Source organism: Zophobas morio, unplaced genomic scaffold, assembly GCF_036711695.1.
Source record: "Zophobas morio isolate AGI-343-1 ecotype UQ-CSIRO unplaced genomic scaffold, CSIRO_AGI_Zmor_V1 ptg000006l, whole genome shotgun sequence".
Taxonomy (NCBI): Eukaryota; Metazoa; Arthropoda; class Insecta; order Coleoptera; family Tenebrionidae; genus Zophobas; species Zophobas morio.
Window position 1 is genome coordinate 4,835,673 of NW_026972111.1, and position 23,400 is coordinate 4,859,072.

At 34.8% G+C, this 23,400-nt stretch overlaps 2 protein-coding genes across 23 annotated transcripts in view; both read right to left on the reverse strand.

Annotated features, from left to right (window-relative positions):
• Positions 1–21,586, reverse strand: part of LOC135123361 (uncharacterized) — a 127,264-nt gene extending 105,678 nt beyond the window's left edge. For 13 of the 17 annotated variants that reach the window (XM_064047940.1, XM_064047944.1, XM_064047938.1 and 10 more), the window contains exons 1-2: positions 10,766–10,873; positions 11–7,985 (exon numbers count right to left, since the gene is read on the reverse strand). In XM_064047940.1, coding sequence (XP_063904010.1) covers positions 1,422–7,985; positions 10,766–10,780 — 6,579 coding nt within the window. In that variant the 5' untranslated portion in view covers positions 10,781–10,873 and the 3' untranslated portion in view covers positions 11–1,421. Of the gene's footprint in view, positions 1–10; positions 7,986–10,765; positions 10,874–21,506 lie in introns of those variants that run through there. The other 4 variants (XM_064047945.1, XM_064047946.1, XM_064047932.1 and 1 more) reach the window with 3 other exon arrangements.
• Positions 1–23,400, reverse strand: part of LOC135123365 (uncharacterized) — a 70,986-nt gene that overhangs the window by 21,587 nt on the left and 25,999 nt on the right. For 2 of the 6 annotated variants that reach the window (XM_064047955.1, XM_064047954.1), the window contains exons 6-7: positions 11,961–12,813; positions 11,568–11,902 (exon numbers count right to left, since the gene is read on the reverse strand). The exons of 1 other annotated variant lie outside the window; for it this stretch is intronic. The gene's annotated coding sequence lies outside the window, so the exon portion shown is untranslated. Of the gene's footprint in view, positions 1–11,567; positions 11,903–11,960; positions 12,814–13,098; positions 13,180–13,241; positions 13,376–13,424; positions 13,541–23,400 lie in introns of those variants that run through there. 3 more of the 6 variants (XM_064047952.1, XM_064047951.1, XM_064047953.1) reach the window with 3 other exon arrangements.

Genomic DNA, 23,400 nt, shown 5'->3' on the forward strand with positions numbered 1-23,400 from the left:
TTTTTCTTACCTTCGCTATTTATATGTATACAGCTTCACTTGTAGTCCAGTTTATAATAAGGCTAAATTTTTGTTACAATTTGTGACTTATGAGGTAACTGAAGAAGCGATTCTGGACGATACTTTTTGCATTTTGTTTTCACGATATAGAACATATTTACCTAAATTATTTCTTCAATTTATTGGTTGTTCTTTTGCATGTTACATTTTTAACTTGTCGTAAAACTAAGTCAGGAAAATATTTAGGAAGATGGTAAACGATCTCATGCATTGCTTTCTGTTTATTGAATAAAGGAGAAAACACAAAACTATTTTATCTGAAGGTCTTGTTTCATTCATAATAGAAAGTGTACTGTTACTAACGAATTTTAATTTTTGCTCAAACTTATAATAACTAAAAGAAAAACAGAGGCGATGCTGTGATGTAGAGGAATTTTTAAGTGCTGGTGATTTCAGACATAGGTAGATTTTTATTTTTGGGATTAGTTTTGGAAAAACCTTTTACATTCCAACACGGATAAAAGCAATAATAGCAACAATATAAGATTCCAACGAAGAACGAAAGTGTAATGAGCTGGACTCCAAAAAGTATAGTACAATTGAGTAGACTTATTAGATTACCCGTACATTAACAATTTACGTGTAGAACTGGGTTTATTGTAAAACTCATCGCAACTGTTCCACAATGAATTCACTTAATTTTATTGCGACAATTAAAAAAAAATACCAAACGCTATATTTTCTGAAAGATAACTGATATTTACTTAATAACACTATGGTACACTGTCTTTGCTTCATTAAACTACTACGAAACCGTTTGGAGAACTTGTTGTTGCATCGTCATTCTTAGCACACATTTTACAAGAAAGAGTATTTTTAAAGAGGCTTGAACAACACCAGGGAGTAATAAAACTAATCAGATATACCACATCCTAGTACAAGGAGGGTATGCAAAGAGAGTTACTAAAGTTAAAACATCCAGAGGTGCAGAAATAGATTCCGATTACTTTCTAGTAGGAATAAAACGGAAAGACTGTTTCAAGCAAGAAAACAAAGTAGAACAGAAATAAGATCCTAAATCCAGTATAGACGAATTAAAAAACTTCGAGATGATGCAGAACTATAGTAACGAAGTAGCGCCTAACCCAAAATCGCCTAGTAGAAAAATGGATCAATTTAACAAATACCATAAAAGAAGCAACAAGGACGAATCTGCCAAGAAATAATCGGCACCGCAGAAAACATTGGTTTAACTATGAGTGCAGAGCTGAAATAACGAAAAAGTTAGAATTCAAAATGAAGACGATGCTGTCCCAGAAACAAGAACATGAAGGCAAAAAAAAGTAAAGAAAATGCTGAGAGCCCGGAAAAAAAATCGTACAAATTTGTACAAAGATGTGTACGTGAAGCTCTGGTTACAATTATTCTTTGTTTTTTATTCTTCTAACTGCTCGACGAATTCTTCGTGACCTTTGTGGCAAGCTAGAAGAGGTGGTAAGTGGTGTCGCACCATTATCCGTAGGGCGATGGCTTTCGGTGCCGCCTGTCGTCAGGTACTCGACAATATTACTGTGTCCCATTTGTGAGGCTATGTAAAGTGGTGTTGAACCGTTATTCATAGCCCGGTTGATGTCGGCGCCGACTGTCGCCAAGTAATGGACGACTTTTTCGTGGCCCATTTGGGAAGCTATAAAAAGGGGTGTCGCACCCTTTTTAGTAGCGCGATTGATTTCAGCCCCGACTGTCACCAAGTAATCGACAATTATTTCGTGTCCCATTTGGGAAGCTATGTAAAGTGGTGTCTCACCGTCATTCGTAGCGCAGTGGACTTCGGCGCCGACTGTCACCAGGTGTTCGACAATTTTCCTGTGGCCGTTTTGTGAAGCTAAGTAAAGTGGTGTCGTACCGTCATTCATAGAGCAATTGATCTCGGCACCAGCTATCGTCAAGTTTTCGACAACTCTGTCGTGACCATTATGGGAAGCTATAAAAAGTGGTGTCCCACCCACGTTAGTAGCGCGATTGACTTCGGCGCCGAGTGCCGCCAAGTATTCGACAACCTTTTCGTGACCTTGTTGGGAAGCTATGTAAATTGGTGTCACACCCCCTTTACAATCGCGATTGATGTCGGCGCCGACTGCCGCGAGGTATTTGACAACCTCACGGTGGCCGTTTTGTGAAGCTACATAAAGTGGTGTCATACCGTCATTCGTAGCGCGATTGATTTCGGCGCCGGCTGTCGCTAAGAGTTCGACAACTTTTTCGTGACCGTTTTGTGAAGCTATGTACAATGGTGTCGTACCGTTATTCGTAGCAAGATTGATTTCGGCGCCGACTGTTACCAGGTATTCTACAACTTTTGCGTGGCCGTTTTGTGAAGCTACGTAAAGTGATGTCGCATTTTCAATCACAGCGCGATTGATTTCGGCACCGGATGTTGCCAAGCATTCGACAACTTTTTCGTGGCCCATTTGTGAGGCTATGTAAAGTGGTGTTGAACCGTTATTCATGGCCCGGTTGATGTCGGCGCCGGCTGTCGCCAAGTAATGGACGACTTTTTCGTGGCCCATTTGGGAAGCTATAAAAAACGGTGTCGCACCCTCTTTAGTAGCGCGATTGATTTCAGCCCCGACTGTCACCAAGTAATCGACAATTATTTCGTGGCCCATTTGGGAAGCTATGTAAAGTGGTGTTCGACCGTCATTCGTAGCGCGATTGACTTCGGCGCCGGCTGTCACCAGGTGTTCGACAACTTTCTTGTGACCGTTTTGTGAAGCTAAGTAAAGTGGTGTCGTACCGTCATTCATAGAGCAATTGATCTCGGCACCAGCTATCGTCAAGTTTTCGACAACTCTGTCGTGACCATTATGGGAAGCTATGAAAAGTGGTGTCCCACCCACGTTAGTAGCGCGATTGACTTCGGCGCCGAGTGCCGCCAAGTATTCGACAACCTTTTCGTGACCTTGTTCGGAAGCTATGTAAATTGGTGTCACACCCTCTTTACAATCGCGATTGATGTCGGCGCCGACTGCCGCGAGGTATTTGACAACCTCACTGTGGCCGTTTTGTGAAGCTACATAAAGTGGTGTCATACCGTCTTCCAATGTGCGATTGATTTCGGCGCCGGCTGTCGCTAAGAGTTCGACAACTTTTTCGTGGCCCATTTGCGAGGCTATGTAAAGTGGTGTCGAGCTGTCGTCCATTGCGCGATTGATTTCAGCACCGACTGTCGCCAAGAGTTCGACAATTTTTTCGTGCCCCATTTGCGAAGCTATGTAAAGTGGTGTCGCACCCTTTTTAGTAGCGCGATTGATTTCGGCCCCGACTGTCACCAAGTAATCGACAATTATTTCGTGGCCCATTTGGGAAGCTATGTAAACTGGTGTCTCACCGTCAATCGTAGCAAGATTGATTTCGGCGCCGACTGTTACCAGGTATTCGACAACTTTTGTGTGGCCGTTTTGTGAAGCTACGTAAAGGGATGTCGCATTTTCAATCCCAGCGCGATTGATTTCGGCGCCGGATGTTGCCAAGCATTCGACAACTTTTTCGTGGCCCATTTGTGAGGCTATGTAAAGTGGTGTCGCACCCTTTGTAATGGCGCAGTTGACTTCGGCACCGACTGCTACCAAGTATTCGACAACTTTTTCGTGGCCCATTTGCGAAGCTATGTAAAGTGGTGTCGAGCTGTCGTCCATTGCGCGATTGATTTCAGCACCGACTGTCGCCAAGAGTTCGACAATTTTTTCGTGTCCCATTTGCGAAGTTATGTAAAGTGGTGTTGCACCCCCTTTTGTAGGGCGATTGACTTCGGCGCCGACTGTCGCCAAGTATTCAACAACTTTTTCATGGCCCATTTGGGAAGCTATATAGAGTGGTGTCGAGCTGTCGTTCATAGCACGATTGATTTCGGCACCGACTGTGGCCAAGTATTCAACAACCCTTTCGTGGCCGTTTTGGGAAGCTACATGAAGTGGTGTCGCACCCTCTTTAGTAGCGCAATTAATTTGTGCACCGATTGTCGCCAAGTATTCGACAATGTTTTCGTGACCTCTTTCGGAAGCTATGTAAAGTGGTGTCACACCCTCTTTAAGAGCGCAATTGAGTTCGGCACCGGCTGTTGCCAGGTATTGGACAACTTTTTCGTGGCCCATTTGGGAAGCTATGAAGAGTGGTGTACCGCCCTCTTTATTAGCGCGATTGATTTCGGCACCGACTGTCCGCAAGTATTCAACTACTTTCAGGTGGCCGTTCTGTGAGGCTATCAAAAGTGGCGTAAACCCGTCATTCATAGGGCGATTGATTTCGGCACCGACTGACACCAAGAATTCGACAACTTTTTCGTGACCCATTTCGGAAGCTACCAAAAGTGGTGTCCCACCGTTTTCAGTAGGGCGATTTACTTTAGCGTCTACCTTCACGAAGCATTCGAGAGGATTATCAACAATTGTTGTCTCACCAATTTTATTGGAGTGCTGCTCTATTTCTTCATCAAATTGTAATAAGTACTTAACGACTTTTAGATGACCACTTCCACATGCCAATAAAAGAGATGTTTCACCATGTTCCGCAGTTACAAATTTTGTTTCGTACCAATGGTTTCGTCTCTTCCTCTCTTCAACTGTGAAAAGTTCACACACTTCGTCATATCCGAGTAAAGAAGAATAATAGAAAATATTAATTACATCATCAACAGTACTTAATTGACGATTCAGGTCATTTCGTTTAGTTTGAAGTAACTTTATTTCCGCCCCTAAGCTCTCACTTTTCCTGGCATAAGCCAACGGCGTCATATCTAGCAAGACATCGTGTTCGTCAACAGTACTCTTGTTTTGTAAGTACCCTACCATTTCAAAATATGCCTGGGTTTCTGCTTTTTTATCAAAGTTGTTGTCTTCGTGCACTACATACTCTCCACTTTTACCGGTTACTTTCACACGAGGATGTCTTTGTCCCCATGAAGAAATCACATGTAAAACACTTCTACCACCTTCATCTTTACGTGTTAAAGTTTCGTCATTATAGGTTTTAAGCAACTCATAATTTTTGTATAACACTGAGACGTGAGCCTTAGAGTTTTTGGCTAACAACAAGTCGAAAAAAAAACGAACATTGTTATACTTTGCGTCAAATATTATGTCCCCGAGTGTGTCCCTAATTACATTAAAATTTTTCGAAAAATATGTAGCAACTAAGTATTCGGCAAAAGAACCATGAACAAAATGTGGCACATTATTTTGAAATTCATTTACCAGACCAACTGACGCATATTTCCGTAAAATTTTCTCTCTGTGTTTGTCAATGTTAATGTTTAATCGTTTCAAAATATCTTCCGGAAAGATTACAGTAAACGCCATTCTTTCATAATGATCTAAAGCTTTTCGTTTTTCTTCGCGAATTCTATATTTCATGTGAGGATTTGTGTGATCAAAACCTAATTTACCTTCGTAAAAATTGTTAAACTTTTCTTCTATGAAGTATTCGTATAAATCAGTCAAAAGAAATATATTTTCCATTAGTTTCAAATATTTGTCTTTGTTTTGACGAAACAATTCGGTAACCATGAAGATCTGAAGCGGAATTCCCAATATATTAATGTGCTCGATAATCGCGAACGATGATTTAATTTTGTCGATGGCGATCTCAATTTCGTCTACAGAAATGAAAGAAGCTAAACGTTTTCTTACATAATTTTGTTGTTCTTGTTCGTCTAACTGATTTATACTAAGTGCCAACAAATTGAATTTTTTTTCTAGAAATGGTTTTAAATGTCTTCTACTTGTTACCCACTGAAGGAAACCTTTTGATGAGAAGCCGACGATTATTTTCGAAACGGAGTCTAAATGTTCTCCTACAATTTCATCGAGCGCGTCCCACACGTAAATTACATGATTTTTCTCTACACACATTTCAAAAAATCTTCGTTCGAGTCTTTGAAGTACCCGACATTTTTCATCAGCGATAAATTTTTCAAACAAATCTATAGAGTTAGTTGTTTTGGAAAATTTAGAATTGTCAAAAAATGAGTGCACATCGTTAGGACTAATCATAATTGTCCAATATTTCGGTGAACATTTATTTTTGAAACTTTTCATTAATTCGGATTTCCCTATGCCCGGATCACCACATATTAGATTTATGTTATTATCTAGCCGAGAAGACCACAGTTCATTTTCGGTCGTACAGTATTTCCCAGATAACTTATAAAGCTCTAAATCACCAACATCACCTGCAGTTTTAATCCATTCTAAATTACAATCTTCGGAGAGTTTAAAATAGTGAATTTGTTTGGCTTCTCTATTTTCATTGTAAATTTGTTCTAGTTCTAAATCAGTTAAATTACGATTAGCCATATAAACTGTATTGCTCAAATTTGATTTATTCGAATTAAAGTTAGTTTTATATTGAGTTGGATTAAATTTAGGCACATAAATTTCATTTGTTTGATTTTCAAAATTCTGAGTTTTTTTCTGTAAGAAGTTATTGATGTCAATTATTTTACACTGTGTGAGTTCGTCTTTGACTTTATCAAAATTATCGGCGCAATTTAAAATAATAATTGTATTTTTCCAAAATTTTTTAAGGTATTTAATGTTGATAATATTTCGGGAAAGACTCCGCTCAATATAAGGTTCAGGAAGAATCTCTTTTACTCCTCCTATATAACACGGATCGTTTAGCATTTCCACTAAGTTATCCGTTGTGACACTTTGTAAAAATTTATCGCTATTTCCAAAAGCTGTTGCAAGATTAATTTCTCCCTTTCCTTGGAGCGATATGGTAAAATTTTGCATAATTCTTTCGTGTAAATCGGGTTTTTGAATCAAGTTTGATAGATTTTGGAAAACGGAATAGATTTTCATCCACTCCTCATTCTTGCCTTCGCCAATTAGGATGAACTTTTTATCGGGACAGAGCTGGATGGCCTTTTCGACGTTCTCATGTTGACGGATTATTAATGGACACTTGTCTGTTAACCATAATAGTTGAATAAATATCCTTGGATCTATTTTGTCGATGTTTTTATTAACAATATAACTGACTGCTGGGAAGTACCTTTTTCTTATTTTATTTAATTCTGTAAAGTCAAAGTTTTTTTCTTTTCTAATGTCATCCCACACTGGTTTAAGCTTTTCGTACGATTCTTTTTCAAGTAGTGTAATATCGAAGAAGGAAACAGCTTCTTGAAATATTTTCACTTTATCGTTACCGGAGTTGACATTAACTGAGCCAGAAGATAGGGGCTCAATATGGGAAGATAGAAGCAATAGAGCGATTACACGTTCCATCCACTTTTTGTTGAGCTTTTCTTTGTTCCCGTCTTGGATATTCCACTCAGACAGTCTTTTGAGGAATTTTTCGAATATTTCCTCATCCGAATAATATGTTGTTTTGAAATTTTCAGTTACACTCTTTTTCAGACTTTCAACTTTTTTTTGATCGGTATACAGATAAAACTTACTAAAAAACTTTTGATATTCTCGAATTTTGAGAAGCATTTCAACATTCCAATCTTCTTCTATTATTTTAAACTGATAGGCAGAATCTATCTCTGCAAGTTCTGAAGCAGCTTTTACTTTAACAGTAATAATAGAAAATTCTTCTTCAACTAATTGAAATGTTGTATTGTCGTCATACGTAAATGGTCTGTTAGTATATAATATAAATTCGCTTGCATCTTTCTTAATTTCTTGAAATGTTTTGAAATATTTCCCAATGCTGAAGTCTCCTGTTTTGGACATCAAATTTTTTGTGGATAATATTCTATTTTCGGTGTGTTTTAACTGTACTGCTTTTATTTCGTTTCCCTTATCCGACTCAGTTTTAATAACTATGTCATCAAAAGCTCCGAACCCCTCTTCATTTGACGAAACATGAAAGTTCTTTATTGCGACGTCTTTTACCAGTTCTAGGATAACAAAAGCAAGAACCACATCCTCATATTCCTTCCCTCTATCCGTGGTTCCGCTTCTTTTTTTAAAACTCTGGAAAGGAATAAAAAATTGGAACATGCAATGGCAGAAAAAGATAATGAACATACTATTAAAACTGATTACTAAAACGTAACAATTAATGACAAATAACTAGAACAAGAGATTAGAAGAAATTGGCAAACGAGTTGGGATGTTGATAGCAGAAGATTAAATGAACATGCGTTCGCAATAATAAAACCAAACTTTAGTTTTTAGTTCAACTGAACAGCCTTTGCTATGATTCCTTTATTCGTTTCGAGTTTAACAAATAAATCATCAAATGACCTCATTTTTAAATCAACTAGATTATGATGATGATCTTAGTTTATGGTTACTTATACTCATACAACAACAAAATGTTCGACTGAATTATGCAGAATATTTTCTTATTGTTGAGACAAAAAATTTCAATAAAGTGACGTATTCTTAAGATGTCTTTTACTTTGTAAAGAAACAAAAATTTGCCTGAGGGAACTGTTCTAATAATCATTGTGATTTTGATTACTTCCATTTACCATTTAATTTCTCAACGCAAAACACATCAACTGATTTAAAAAAAAAAAATGAATTGTGAAGCAGTCGGCTAGCAGATAATTTGTGGATGGAACAATATTATAATCATTTATTAAATTTTATTTCAATAATCGACGTTAAACAAAATTGCACTAAAATGAGAAATTTTTTTTTACCTAATATTATTTGCATTTTTCAATAACCGTCTGTTTTTGACTGACTAGTAGTAGTATTAGTAGGAGATTTTAATATTGATTGGGCTGACACTAATGATTTTTACAGAAACAAACTAAATATATTGATTGAGGAATATGATATGCTACAACTTGTTGACAGACCTAGACGTATAACCAACATAAGTGAAAGTACCATTGATCTTGTGTTGACCAATGAAGAATGCAATGTACATGTACTCGATGAACCAAATGTTACTGATCACAGTTTAATATTAATCGAATATTTAGTTAGATCATCTCAAAATTAAACCGGAGAAAAAGAGAACGTTCTACAATAGGGGAAAAATTAACAACCAAAGACTTGCTGGAAATCTTAGTACGGTGAACTGGCAAAGTATATATAAGTGCAATGATATTGATACCAAATATGAAAACTTAACTATCAATATTGAAAAAATATTAGATTTAGTTGCACCAATAAAACACTTAAAACTTCGTAGTAAACCAACTCTTTTGTTTAGTGAAGATATTCGTAAGGCTATTAAAGAAAGAGATACCAAATACAGAGTATTTAAGACCACAAGAAATAAAGAAGACTGGACAGAATATAAAACACATAGAAATAAGGTAGTTAGCTTAACAAGAAGAAAAAGGCTGAATATTATGAAACTGTGATAGATGGAAATAAATATAATCAAAAAACAATGTGAAAAACTCTCAAAACATTATTAAGATCAAGTAAATGTAATGCAGACATAAGTGAAATAATTTTTTCAGAAAATATAATAAATAAAAAAGAAATAATAGCAAAAAAGTTAAATGAATTTTATGTAAATAGCATTGATGAACTATCCAATAGCATTCCGCAACCAACACAAACATGATAAATTCAAGAGTCCATTATCAAAAACAATAACTTCAAACTACTTGACATGCGAGAACTAAAAAACATTATTACATCTTTAAAAAGTACAGATAGTCCGGATAATATTAGTATAGACATTATAAAAATTGCTTTGATGCAGTTGCAGAACCATTACTAAATATAGTAAACACATCTTTATTGGAATGTGTGATACCAAAAAAACTGAAATTATCAACAATTGTACAAGGAACAATCAAACATAATGAGTTTAGACCTATAAATATGTTACCAACAATTGAAAAAATAATTGAGATGGCAGTGTACAATCAGTTACTAGAATTTATCGAGTACGACAAAATCCTAGTTGGAAATCAATCTGGTTTTAGAAAAAACCCAACTGTGATACAACACTACAAAATGTAATAGCAGATATGAAGGAACAAATAGAAAACACCAGAACTACAGTTGCAGTTTTTTTAGATTTCAGTAGAGCTTTCGAAACAATAGACAGAAAAATTTTATTGCAAAAGTTAAAAAGTCAGGAATAGACGGAAATGTAATAAAATGGATAGAAAATTATTTGACAAACAGAACACAAAGAGTAAAATGTGATAATATTCTTTCTGAATCATGAGATGTAAAATATGGGGTCCCCCAAGGAAGCGTTCTAGGTCCAATATTATTCATTTTATACATTATACATAATAAACGCTGTAGACAAATACACTATCCATCTATTTGCAGATGATACCTCAGTCCTCCTGTCAGGCGAAGATTTAAATTAAATATTAGATACATTAGATGAGGGCATGTTAGTGTTAATGGACTGGTTAAAATTTTAGATGCAGTTTCTGTATACGGTTTTTAATGAAAAGGTAAACCATACCCAGTGTCTCGTTGTTCAGAAAAGCTTACTAGTAGATAGAAAAATAGTAAGAGAAAACACAAATTGGGCTTTACTTTTTGGAAAAATTGCATCGACAAAATTTATGGACCACGAACACAACAGGAAAAGTTGCATAAGAGGAATTAAAAAAAATTAAATGTTTTGTGAAAATAAAGGATCTCGACAATCAAGGAAAGACATCAAAATATGGATATAAAATGACATTTTAATAATTTGCCGTTGTTAAAAATGTCAAAAAAGTACATCAAAATTTTTTAAGTAACATTCACTTTTAACAGTCCAATTAATAAATAAAATATATGTAGTCAGATGTATGAAAAGAAACACTTACCTCTATGTTCTCCATTTCTAGAGTTGAAATCACAAGTACAAGAAAAAACTTTAGCTAGAAAATGTTTCCACTAAACTGATATCAGGCAAAACTGCTCATTTGTTTTTAGTTCGCACTAAATGAGGATTTTTAGATAAGATAAGCACACCTTCAAAGTGACACAATATCCAGTAAATGTTTGTTTAAAACTGAAATATCTATATGGGAATGATATTTCGAAACAAAAAGAAAAACTTATTTTAGGCTCTCGTACTGAAAACATTTAAGTATATTATAGTATACAAATAACTAGGTCGACAAGTATTTTTTTATCAAATTTACTGATAAATTGAATTAATCTGTAATCACGAGCAAACAAAATGAACTGTGAGTCATATTTACCATTTATTCTGGTAAAAAATACATTTCAGTGTATCTGTATTCTAGCTAAGAAACTACTGTAATAGGGTCTATCCGACGAATGTCGTCTGTATCGATTTTTATTAGACAGATAATCTCCGAAACTACTGAACCGATTGTTGTCAAATTTTGACGTGTATTAGAAATCTCATAAACAAAATTTTACTAATCGTCTGCGTAATTAAAATTGTCTAAGTTTTACGAAATAATATACTCCTGTACTTGTACGAATCTACTGGGATTTGTTTATTTTCATCATTATATTTGTTTATTGTTTACTCTGTCTTGTTCTTTCCACTCCTTTTGCTTGGATGTGTAATTTCAGTTGCAAGCACTGATGAGTGAAGTACTGTATGAACCCTTCAGACTAATTTTTGGGTTAAAATAACACTGAAAAACTGGATCTTGTTCATAAAACATTATATTGTTTAAATACCTTGACAAAATTCTTGTTCTTTGTACATGAAATTACTTATTCCTTAACCTATACAGAAAAGATAGAAAAATGAGCTAGCAATACAAAATACATACAAATCTAACATGAACTTTACTGTAGTCAGTTCTTTGCAACACTACAAAAGAGACGATTGACACAATATCTTTTGGTCGTTCAATTTCCTGAAGTCGTTTTTTGCTAATTCTACTACTAACACTATTACAAAACAGTTATACCTAAGTAACGGGAGATTTCTGCTCGCAACCATTATTTCCTTGTGGGATCGCATCTTAATTTTTTCACTTGGGAAAAATAATTTGAAGTATGACGTCAAAAACACATAATTCAAGTTTTGCTTACCCGTAAGATTTGAAGCATTGTTCTCCTTTCTTAATGTGTGAAAAACCTCTGATAATAATCATTGTAGATCCAGAATGAATTCACAAACATGTTGAATAGAGGATATAGCCCAGTTCCACACACAGGACTCTCATATTTATGGTGACTATACCAGTCATCCATCCCGATATAGTTGACCTTACACATCTAGAGGTTCCAGAAATATAATTCTTTTAACCTTTCCTCACATCCGCTGATCTCTTCGAATAGCGTAGACTTTTCTCTTAACGAATCGAAAAATTTCACAGAGGACAAAGACAAAGACATATAACATATATTCAAGGCTGTGAATCCGCAATTCTGCAACTCTCTTATAACTGTCAGAACAATAATCGGGTTCGGTGTTATTTTCGTCATTCGTTGCCACAAGCGTGATTTTTAAAGCAAGCAGCCAGTAGTCAGTGAGATACATGGACTGACTAAGAATTTGAAAATCCTTTCCTTTGCACGTTTCGCTAAAATACAACCATCTGTGACACTTGGTGCATGGTGTCGGATTTTGGCAAAGCACCAGGCATCCATAACAGAAGCAACAATCATGGTACCACTTCGTATGCTTTTTCGATAACTAGGATTTCTCCGATTTTGACATTTGTACCGTACTTTTCGTTGGTTTGTAGCTCGATGCTGTTTTTCGTTGACTGAATTAGGTCGTTTTTCTCAGACGATGGAAGTTCATAGGGTCTCACTGTTTGTGCTGAACCGGTTAGTGCTCCTAGGACTTTTTCCTTTCGCGTGAAGAGTTTTTCGTGCAGACGCTCGGGATAACTGCTCTAGAGAGCTCTCTCGATGTCCTAGAAAAAAAAAATAAAAACTAACATTCATAGATTAATTATTAGGTACGATGCAAACAGTTTTTTTAGAAAACTAAACTATAGAAACATTAAGTTAAACCACAATAGTCATTTGCGTGTTTGAAATTACAACATTCCAACGTACTCCAGTTGTGTTTTGGTAATTGTTCTTTAAAAGACACACATTTATTTAAGAAAACTCCATTTTCTAAATTAACAAAGTAAGTAATTTGGGATTGTTTTCCGTCTCTTGAAGTATGTTTTCTATACAGTTTATTTAAAACAAACAAAAAAATTTTACCAACCTCTCTTACAGGAAGAAAAAAGAAAAATTTCTTGAAGTGTTCGAAAAAGATCCTTGGTTTCTTCAAGGTGATCCTCCATTGCTTAAGTTACAGAAAAACGTGAAAATACTGAAGCTAATCATTACTGACTAGATTTTACTTACAGCGTAGCGTAACAAAATGACATAAAGAAGAATGGGATCATTTTGGAGAGTTCAACGTTATTACTTGAGTCAGTTGTTGTTTTCTAGAAGATTGGAAGTATTTCATAATTTCTTCTTTCTTCTATACACCTTTACTAGAAAATTAAACTCAAAGTAAAAATAACGAGAATATGTTTTTCCTACCTTAGCTATAGATATGTATTTATACAGCTTCACTTGTACTGCATTTTACAATAGGGCCAAATTTACGACAAATTACACCTTTTTGTTATAATTAATTTGTGACTGATGAGGCGACGCTGGAAAATACTTTTTGAATTTTATTTTCACGATATAAGTGGAACATATTTACCAAAATTATGTCTTCATTTTCTTGGTTAATCCTTTTTGCATCTTTAAATTGTTGTAAAAATCAATCAGGAAAATATGGAGGAATATGCTAAACGGTCTCATGCATTGCTTTTTTTTATTTCATAAAAGAGAAAACACAATTATTCTGTTTTTTTTTCGAGGTCTTATTTTATTCGTAATACTGTTTGAACTGATACTAATAATTTTTAATCTTTGATCAAACTCAATAATACTAAGTAGTTGCGAAAAAAATATACAATGGAGTACCCGACCAAGTCATGAATATCACGAAAACGCAGAAGCGATGCAGTGATGTAAAGAAATTTTGCCGGTTTTCCTATTTTTTTCTTTGTTCTGGTATTTATACGCAGACGATACGTTTTCATTGATTTCAAACCTACGTAGATTATTATTATTTTTTAAGTTGGTTTCGGATAAAAGCAAGTAATACGTATATGTATAAGATTCCAACGAAGAACAAAAAGTATAATGAGTTGGACTTAAATATTAAGGATATTATTAAGGCATTAACTGTTTACGTGTTTGTTGGAAAATTATATAAAAAATATATAATTTAATGTCCATTTCTTTTCAGAAATATCTGACGTAAACTCGTAAAAAGTCGAAAATGTTTAAGAAGAATCAAGATTACTAAATGAAGTTTTCAAAGCAACAAATACAACAAATTTAATAGTTATTTTTTGTATCAGTGTCTTATTTATAAAGCAATGCTCAGTCGTTCACTATACATTAAGGATTCTCGATTAAATAAAACTGAAACAGAGAAAGTGATTCAAGGGCAGGATGTTGAACAAGTCGAAATTCGGAATGCTAATGAAACTGCCTGTGAAACTTCAATTCCAGCTACGTTTGATATTAGTCTTTCACCACCAAAAAAGGAAAAAATGACAATGTTTTGTCTATTAACGTGAATATTAACGTAACGTTAAAAAGTAGATCTAAATAATTCTAACTTATTATTTACGAGTATATAAGGCACTAATGTTTTATTAAACTCATAAAACGTCCCAAAACCGTAATGTTATGGCCTCAAGCTATATCGGTTGTGGATAAAAGTTTTTAAGGATAAGTTAAGAGAATTTTTAGCTGTGTAGCATTTTTAAAAACTAATTAACCGTTAATATTTGTGTTAATCTGTTATGCATATTTTATATTCCAATTGTCTTATTTTATGTTATATTTATACATTTGTGTCTCAGTGCTGAGCGAAGTTTTTCGATGCTAAAACAGACAAAAAATTACTTACGCCTGAAACAAGACTTGTAGACTTGGCGATTATTTCCATTAGCACCGGTTAGGACAGACCATAGATTATATTATAAACAATTTGTGAAAGAATTTTCTGCAATTAAAGCACGAAAAGTTTCCTTTTCACATATTTGCTTTGCCGTGGACGGTATAATACCCAGCGCTGGTTCTGAGTGTATCTAAGGAAATTAACATACTCTATTGGGTGAAATCGCAACACGTGATACATGAATTATATCATCTGTAATATAACCAGCACTTACTTATAATACTAAACGTATACCTACGCTTTGTTCATAAAAGTGAAAAATTGCTACATTAAACTACAATCAAACCGTTTGGAAAAGTTCTTTCTTGTAGGATTCTCTCTAGAAGCGCCTACTCTCTTTAAATACTCGACAACATTTTTGTGGCCGTTTTGGGACGCTATGTTAAGTGGTGTTGAATTGTCATTCATGGCGCGATTGATTTCGGCGCCGGCTGTCACCAAGCATTCGACAACTTCTTCGTGACCGTTTTGTGAAGCTACGTAAAGTGGGGTCGCACCGTTTTTATTAGCGCGATTAATTTCGGCGCCGACTGATGCCAAGTATTCCACAACTTTTTCGTGGCCGTTTTGTGCAGCTACGTAAAGTGGTGTCGCACCGTCTTTAATGGCGCGATTAATTTCGGCGCCGACTGTCGCCAAGTATTCGACAACTTTTTCGTGTCCGTGGAAGGAAGCTATGTGAAGTGGTATCCAGCCGTCATTATCAGCGCGATTGGTTTCGGCGCCAACTATCGCCAAGTATTCGACAACTTTTTCGTGGCCGTTTTGTGAGGCTATGAAAAGTGGTGTTGCACCGTTATTCTTAGCGCGATTGATTTCGGCGCGGACTGTCACCAAGTATTCGACAACTTTTTCGTGACTGTTTTGTGAAGCTACATAAGGTGGTGTCGCACCGTTTTTATTAGCGCGATTAATTTCGGCGCCGACTGTCACCAAGTATTCGACAACTTTTTCGTGGCCGTCTTGTGAAGCCATGTGAAGTGGTGTCCAGCCGTCATTATCAGCGCGATTGATTTCGGCGCCGACTACCGCCAAGTATTCGACAACTTTTTCGTAACTGTTTTGTGAAGCTATGAAAAGTGGTGTGGCACCGTTTTTATTAGCGCAATTAATTTTGGCGCCGACTGCCGCCAAGTATTCGACAACTCTTTCGTGGCCCATTTGTGAAGCTGTATAAAGTGGTGTCGCACCGTTTTTATTAGCGCGATTGATTTCGGCGCCAACTGTCACCAAGTATTCGACAACTTTTTCGTGACCGTTTTGTGAAGCTATGAAAAGTGGTGTCTCACCGTTATTCTTAACGCGATTAATTTCGGCGCCGGCTGTCGTCAAGTATTCAACAATTTTTTCGTGACCGTTTTGTGAAGCTATATGAAGTGGTGTCCAACCGTTATTCTCAGCGCGACTGATTTCGGCGCCGACTGTCGCCAAGTATTCGACAATTTTTTCGTGACCGTTTTGTGAAGCAATGAAAAGTGGTGTCGCACCGTTTTTAATGGCGCGATTGATTTCGGCGCCGGCTGTCGCCAAGAATTCGACTACTTTTTCGTGACCGTTATGTGAAGCTATGTGAAGTGGTGTCCAACCGTTATTCTCAGCGCGATTGATTTCGGCGCCGACTGTCGCCAAGTATTCGACAACTTTTTCGTGACCGTTTTGTGAAGCTATGAAAAGTGATGTCGCACCGTTTTTATTAGCGCAATTGATTTCGGCGCCGACTGTCGCCAAATATTCGACAACTTTTTCGTGACCCATTTCAGAAGCTACGAAAAGTGGTGTCGCCCCATATATATTACCTCGATTAATTTCAGCGCCTGCCTCCACTTCACCGACATTCAAAAAATATTCTAAAGACTTTTTGTGGCTGTTTTCGGAGACAACGTGAAACGGTGTCTCACCAAATTTCTTGGGTTTGTTAATTTCGTCATTTAAATGTAACAGGTATTTAAGAATCTTCAGATGACCTCTTTTACTCGCTAATAATAGCGGTGTTTCAGAATTTTCCGCAGTAACAAATTTGGTTTCGTACCCGCAATTTTTCCTTGTTTTCATTTCTTGGACAGTAAACAGCTCGCACACTTGATCGTATCCAAGTAATGAAGAATAATATAAAACATTAATTACATCGTTGAGAGAACTTGACTGACGATTCAGTTCATTTTTTTTTGCTTGAAGTAATATTATTTCCGCCCCTAAACTCTCACTTTTTTTGGCATAAGACAAAGGAGTCGCATCTAGCAAACTATCAAGTTCTTCAACATTATTCTTGCTCTGCAAAAACATTACCGTTTCAAAATATGCTTGGTTTTCAGTTTGTTTATCGAAATTGTTGTCTTCATGCACAATACACTTCCCATTTTCAACCGTTATTTTTATACGCGGATGTCTTTGTCCCCATGAAGAAATCACATGTAAAGCATTTCTGCCACTTTTATCTTTGCGTGTTAAAGTTTCGTCGTCATAAGTTTTAAGTAATTCATATTTCCTATACAAGACAGCAATGTGAGCTTTACAATTTTTGGCTAACAACATGTCGAAAAAAAAACGAACATTATTATACTTTGCATTGAACATTAAGTCACCAAGTATATCACAAAAGATATTTAAATTTTTTGAAAAATATCTCGCAACTAAGTATTCAGCAAAAGAACTATGAATAAAAAGTGCCACATCATTTTGGAATTCACTTACAAGACCAATAGACACACATTTTTCTAAATTTTCGTCTTTCTGTTGTTCACAGGCGACATTTAATTGTTTTAGTATTTCTTCCGAAAATATTACTTTAAGTGCCACTCTCTCGTAATTACCTAAAATTTTCTGTTTTTCTTCGCGAATTGTACTAACCATGTGAGGATTTTTAAAATCAAACGCCAATTTATCTTTGTAAAAATTATTAATTTTTTCATCAATGAAGTATTCGTATAAATCAGTCAAGAGAAATATATTTTCCATAAGTTTCGAATATTTGTCACTGTTTTGACGAAACAATTCAGTAACCATGAAGATTTGGAGTGGAGTTCCCAATATATTAACGTGTTCGATAATCGCAAACGATGATTTGATTTGTGCGATGGCGATCTCAATTTCGTCTACAGAAATGAAAGAAGCTAAACGTTTTCTTACATAATTTTGTTGTTCTTGTTCGTCAAACTGATTTATACTACGTGCCAACACATTGAATTTTTTTTCTAGAAATGGTTGTAAATGTCTTCTACTAGTAACCCACTGAAGGAAACTTTTTGCTGAGAAACCAAGGATTATTTCCGAAACGGCTTCTAAATGTTCTCCTACAATTTCATCGAACGCATCCCACACGTAAACAACATTATTTTTCGCTACACACATTTCAAAAAATCTTCGTTCGAATTTTTTGAGTGACCGACATTTTGCATTTACGATAAATTTTTCAAATAAATCAGTGTATTTAGTTGTATTAGAAAACTTAGAATTGTTAAAAAATGAGTGCACGTCGTTAGGACTAATGATAATTGTCCAGTATTTCGGTGGACATTTATTTTTACAGCTTTTCATTAATTCGGATTTCCCCATGCCCGGATCGCCACATATTAGATTTATGTTATTATCTAACCGAGAAGACCATAGTTCATTTTCGTTCGTACAAGATTTGTCATATAACTTATAAATCTCTAAATCACTAACATCACCTCTACTTTTAACCCACTGTAGGTTACAATCACTGGAAAGTTTAAAGTAGTGAAATTTTTTGGCTTCTGTATTTTCATTGTAAATTTGTTCTAGTTCTAAATCACTAAAATTTCTATTACTTATATAAACTGGATTGCTAAAATTTGATTTATCCGAATGAAAGTTATTTTTATATTGAGTTGGATTGAATTTAGACGCATAAAGTTCATTTGTTTGATTTTCAAAATTCTGACTTTTTTTCTGTAAGAAATTATTTACAACAATTAATTTGCATTGTTTGACTTTGTCTTTAACTTTATCAAAATTATCGGCACAATTTAAAATGATAATTGTGTTTTCCCAAAATTTGTCTAGGTATTTAATGTTAATAATATTTCGGGAAAGACTCCGCTCAATATAAGGTTCAGGAAGAATCTCTTTTTGTCCCCCTATATAACACGGACTATGTAGCATTTCCAGCACCTTGTCCGTTGTGACACTTTCTAAGAATTCTTCGCTATTGTCAAAAGCTGTTGCAAAATTAAGTTCTTCCTTTCCTTGGATCGATATAGTAAAATTTTGCATGAATCTTTCACGTAAGTCGGATTTATCTTTCAAATTTGATAGATTTTGGAACACGACATAGTTTTCCATCCACTTCTCATCCTTGCCTTCTCCAACTAGGATGAACTTTTTACCGGGACAGAGCTGGATGGCTTTTTCGACGTTCTCATGTTGACATATTATTAATGGACACTTGTCTGTTAACCATAATAGTTGAATAAATATCTTTGGATCTATTTTGTCGATGTTTGTATTATCAATATAACTGACTGCTGGGAAGTACCTTTGTCTTACTTTATTTAATTCTGTAAAGTCAAAGTTTTTTTCTTTTCTAATGTCATCCCACACCGGTTTAAGCTTTTCGTACGATTCTTTTTCAACTAGAGTAATGTCGAATAAGGAAACAGCTTCTCGAAATATTTTCATTTTTTCGTTAACGAAGTTGACATTAACCGAGCCAGAAGATAACGGCTCGATATGGGAAGATAAAAGCAGTAGCGCGATCATTCGTTCCACCCACTCTCTGTTTAGCTTTTCTTTGTTGCCTTCTTGTATATTCCAATCAATTATTCTTTTGAGGAATTTTTCGAATATTTCCTCTTCCACGTGATATGTAGTTTTGAATTTTTCAGCTATACTGTTTTTCAAGCTTCCAACTTTTTTTTGATCGGTATACAAATAAAATTTACTAAAAAACTTTTGATATTGTCGAATTTTGGGACGCATTTCTACATCCCAGTCTTCTTCTATTATCTTAAACTGATACGCACAATCTATCTCTGCAAGTTCTAAAGCAGCTTTTACTTTAACGGGAATAATATAAAATTCTTCTCCTTCCAGTTGAAATGAATTGTTGTCGTCACACTTAAATGGTCTATTGGTAAATAGTATAAATTCGTCAACCTCTGTTTTTATTTCTTGGAAGCTTTTGAAATATTTGAGAATGCTGAAGTCTCCTGTTTTTGTCATCAAATGTTTTGTAGACAACGTTTTATTTTCGGTGTGTTTTAGCTGTACTGCTTTTATTTCGTTTCCCTTATACGACTCAGTTTTAATAACTATGTTATCAAAAGCTCCGAATCCTTCTTCATTTGACGAAAGATGAAAGTTCTTTGTTGTGACGTCTTTTACTAGTTCTAGGATAACAAAAGCGAGAACCACGTCCTCATATTCCTTCTTCCTAACCGTGGTTCCGCTTCTTTTTTTAAAACTCTGGAAAGGAATTAAGAATTGGAACATGCAATGATAGACGTTTCAAATTTAACAACTAAATCATGGAATGCCCTGAATTATCGTTTGAATAAATGAGAAAATTACGGTCGTTAATGGTAGGGAGCCTCTTATTATTTTGTCAATAAAACAAATGATGTTTTCAGAAAACATAAACGCTGCAAAATACCGAGACGAAATTTTAACTCCATTTTTAAATCAACTCGATGATGATGCATTAGTTTATGGTTACTTTCAGCAGAATGGTGCCACTACTTATACGACAATAGATTTTTTGGCTGAATTTTATGACAATAGGATTTTATTAGCCAGAATACACACAACTAGACGATGATGGGATCTCGCTTTTTGGGACTCTTTTGTGGTCACATATAAAAATGTCAATGTGTACAACACTCTTAAATGACTTGAACAAATTGCGGAATACGATAACGAATAAAATTTATGAAATTAATAACAATGCAGGTGTTTTAAAAAATGTGGCCAATGCTATAAGGCGAAGGGCTAAGTTGTATTTACAAGAAGCGGGTTCCCACTTCCAGTATTTGTTTTTGTTGTAATTTAAAGTTGTTTAATAATTGTTCAGAATATAACAAATATCTGATCCTACAGAATGTTCAACTGAATTATGCAGAATATTTTCTTATTATTGGTCCCGAAAATTTCCATAAATTGACGTATTCTTATGGTTTCTTTTACTTTCTGAAGAAAAAAATTTGCCTGAGTGAACTGTTATAAAGAAGTGATTCTTCTAATAGCCACTATGATTTTGATTACTTCCATTTATTTTTTTATTTCAAAAGTAAGTATCTTGTCGATACAAAACACTTGCCACTTACTTTTTTAAAAATAAATCAATTTTGAAGCAGTGCTAGCTAACCAAAAAAGCCGTTTATAATAACCGTCAGTTTCTGACTGCCTTTTTCTACACTCTAAAGAAGCTACCATCTGGTTCAAATCTATTTTTTATTATACACCCGTTTAAATTTTTGATTCATTTTCTGCATACAGCTTTTAATAAAAAAAGTAAACCAACCACAGTGCACAGTGTTACTTATGTTGTTCGGAAAAGCTTGCTGATAAATATTTAAATTTTTGTTGTACGATAAATGAATAAAATATATGTAGACAGATATATGAAAGGAAACACTCACCTCGATCTTCTTCATTTCTAGAGTTGAAATCACTAGTGCAAGAAAAAACTGTAGCTAGAAAATTTTTCCACTAAACTGATATCAACTAGGAACGTTCGTTTATTTATAGACCGCACAAAATAATGATTTTTTGATAAGATAAACACACCTTTAAATCAATGTAAAATATCCAATAAATATTTGTTTAGAAACTGAAATATGGCATGATATTTCGAAACAAAAAGAAAAACTCATTTTAAGCTCTCGTAGGTACTGAAAACTTATAAGAACCGAAATAAGCAAGTGGACAATTTATTTTTACTTATTCAGTTTAATATTGTAGATACTAGTATTTGTTTTTTTTTTTTTTCTTTTGATGGAATAATCAACGTTCCGTTCCGTTTTGCTACTTCTATGTCCGTTTCCAATTCAAAGCATCGACTTTTGTAAATTTTCCAAAATTATTGTTTTCTAGTCGCTGTTCAAAACATTCGCCAGAAAATACGACTTTGGTTGGTTTGACTTTTAAGTGAAGATGCCTTTGGGCACTAGGTAAACTATAAGTAATTTTTATTTTTTTTGCAATTTCCAATAACGCATAGCAAATATTACGTAAGTTCGGGTGTAGGAGACACTACTTAAGATTAGGTACCTACTTTACGGTTTCGTGTACTTTGTCAACATAAGAAAAATTGCCCAATATTTTTATGTGTTCTTTACAAAATTTACTTTTAAATCGATTTAATATGTGACCACGAGCAAACAAAATGAGCCGTGATTATTTATATGTTTACTATTTATCATGCCTAAAAAATACATTTAAGGATATTTGTGTGCTTTTCAAAGATAGCTATTAACAAACGAAAAAGTAGAAGACAGAATGTAAATATAAATTTCGTATGACTTCACTCTTGCTAGTAAAAGTCTACAAAACAATTATATAATATTGAGATATTGTAGCCTTTAAAAATTGTCTTTAGTCATTATTTTTAAAATCCAAGTTTGGCAAATAATGACCTTATATGGAAATGCAAACATACAGTATGTTAAAATAAACAACTTACACAAACATAGATAACAATTACGTAAACGGAAATTTTTTTCTCGGTAAATTTTGGGATTTGTTGATAACTTTCGATAGTTCTAGCAGAGGATGGCTACTTTCGTGGTTTCTCCACGTTTCATGACCCCTAGAGTACGAAAAAGTAACTTTCGCGTTTCCGTCTATCTGTCGTTTGTTTGTCTGTCGTATATGTCAGATTGTATTGAACAGATAAACTCTTAAACTACTGGACCGACAAATTGTAACATATATTAGAAATCTCGTGTAGATGCTAAAACGCTAAGTAAAATAAGGCTAATCAACCCCACCAACAATTTGATGACGTCCGCTATTTATATTACGTATTTAACGTTATGTAAATTTTACGAAATAATAATTAAGGCTTGGATGGTATACAAATGCATTGCATTCCTTGAAAAGCGGCATATTCAGAAAAAAAGATGTTTTCTGGCCATATAACTTCTTTTTTTAAACAATGGACTTAAAAAATGCATATTTGTGCCTTTATTCAGCAGATACCAAAACATTTCGATGCTTATTATTATGTACACAATAATTCCAACTGGAATGGATTTGACTAGCCTTAACTTCCGTCATTACTGAACTCCACTCGTTGATTGAGACTGAGGCGTTCCCGAAGGTGTCGTCTATTTAAACCCATACGTGCCTCTGGATGGTTCGCGAACGCTGCTTCGTTTTTTTTTTTGGACCCCACAATCGTTGAGAAATTAGTACCATAAATTCTCTAAAATACAGTGAAAACATTAAATTTGCATGAAATGTGAGGTTCCCCAACACTATGGCAAAATAATCAGAAAACGGGATCATAGTGAACAGTAATAAACTCAGGGC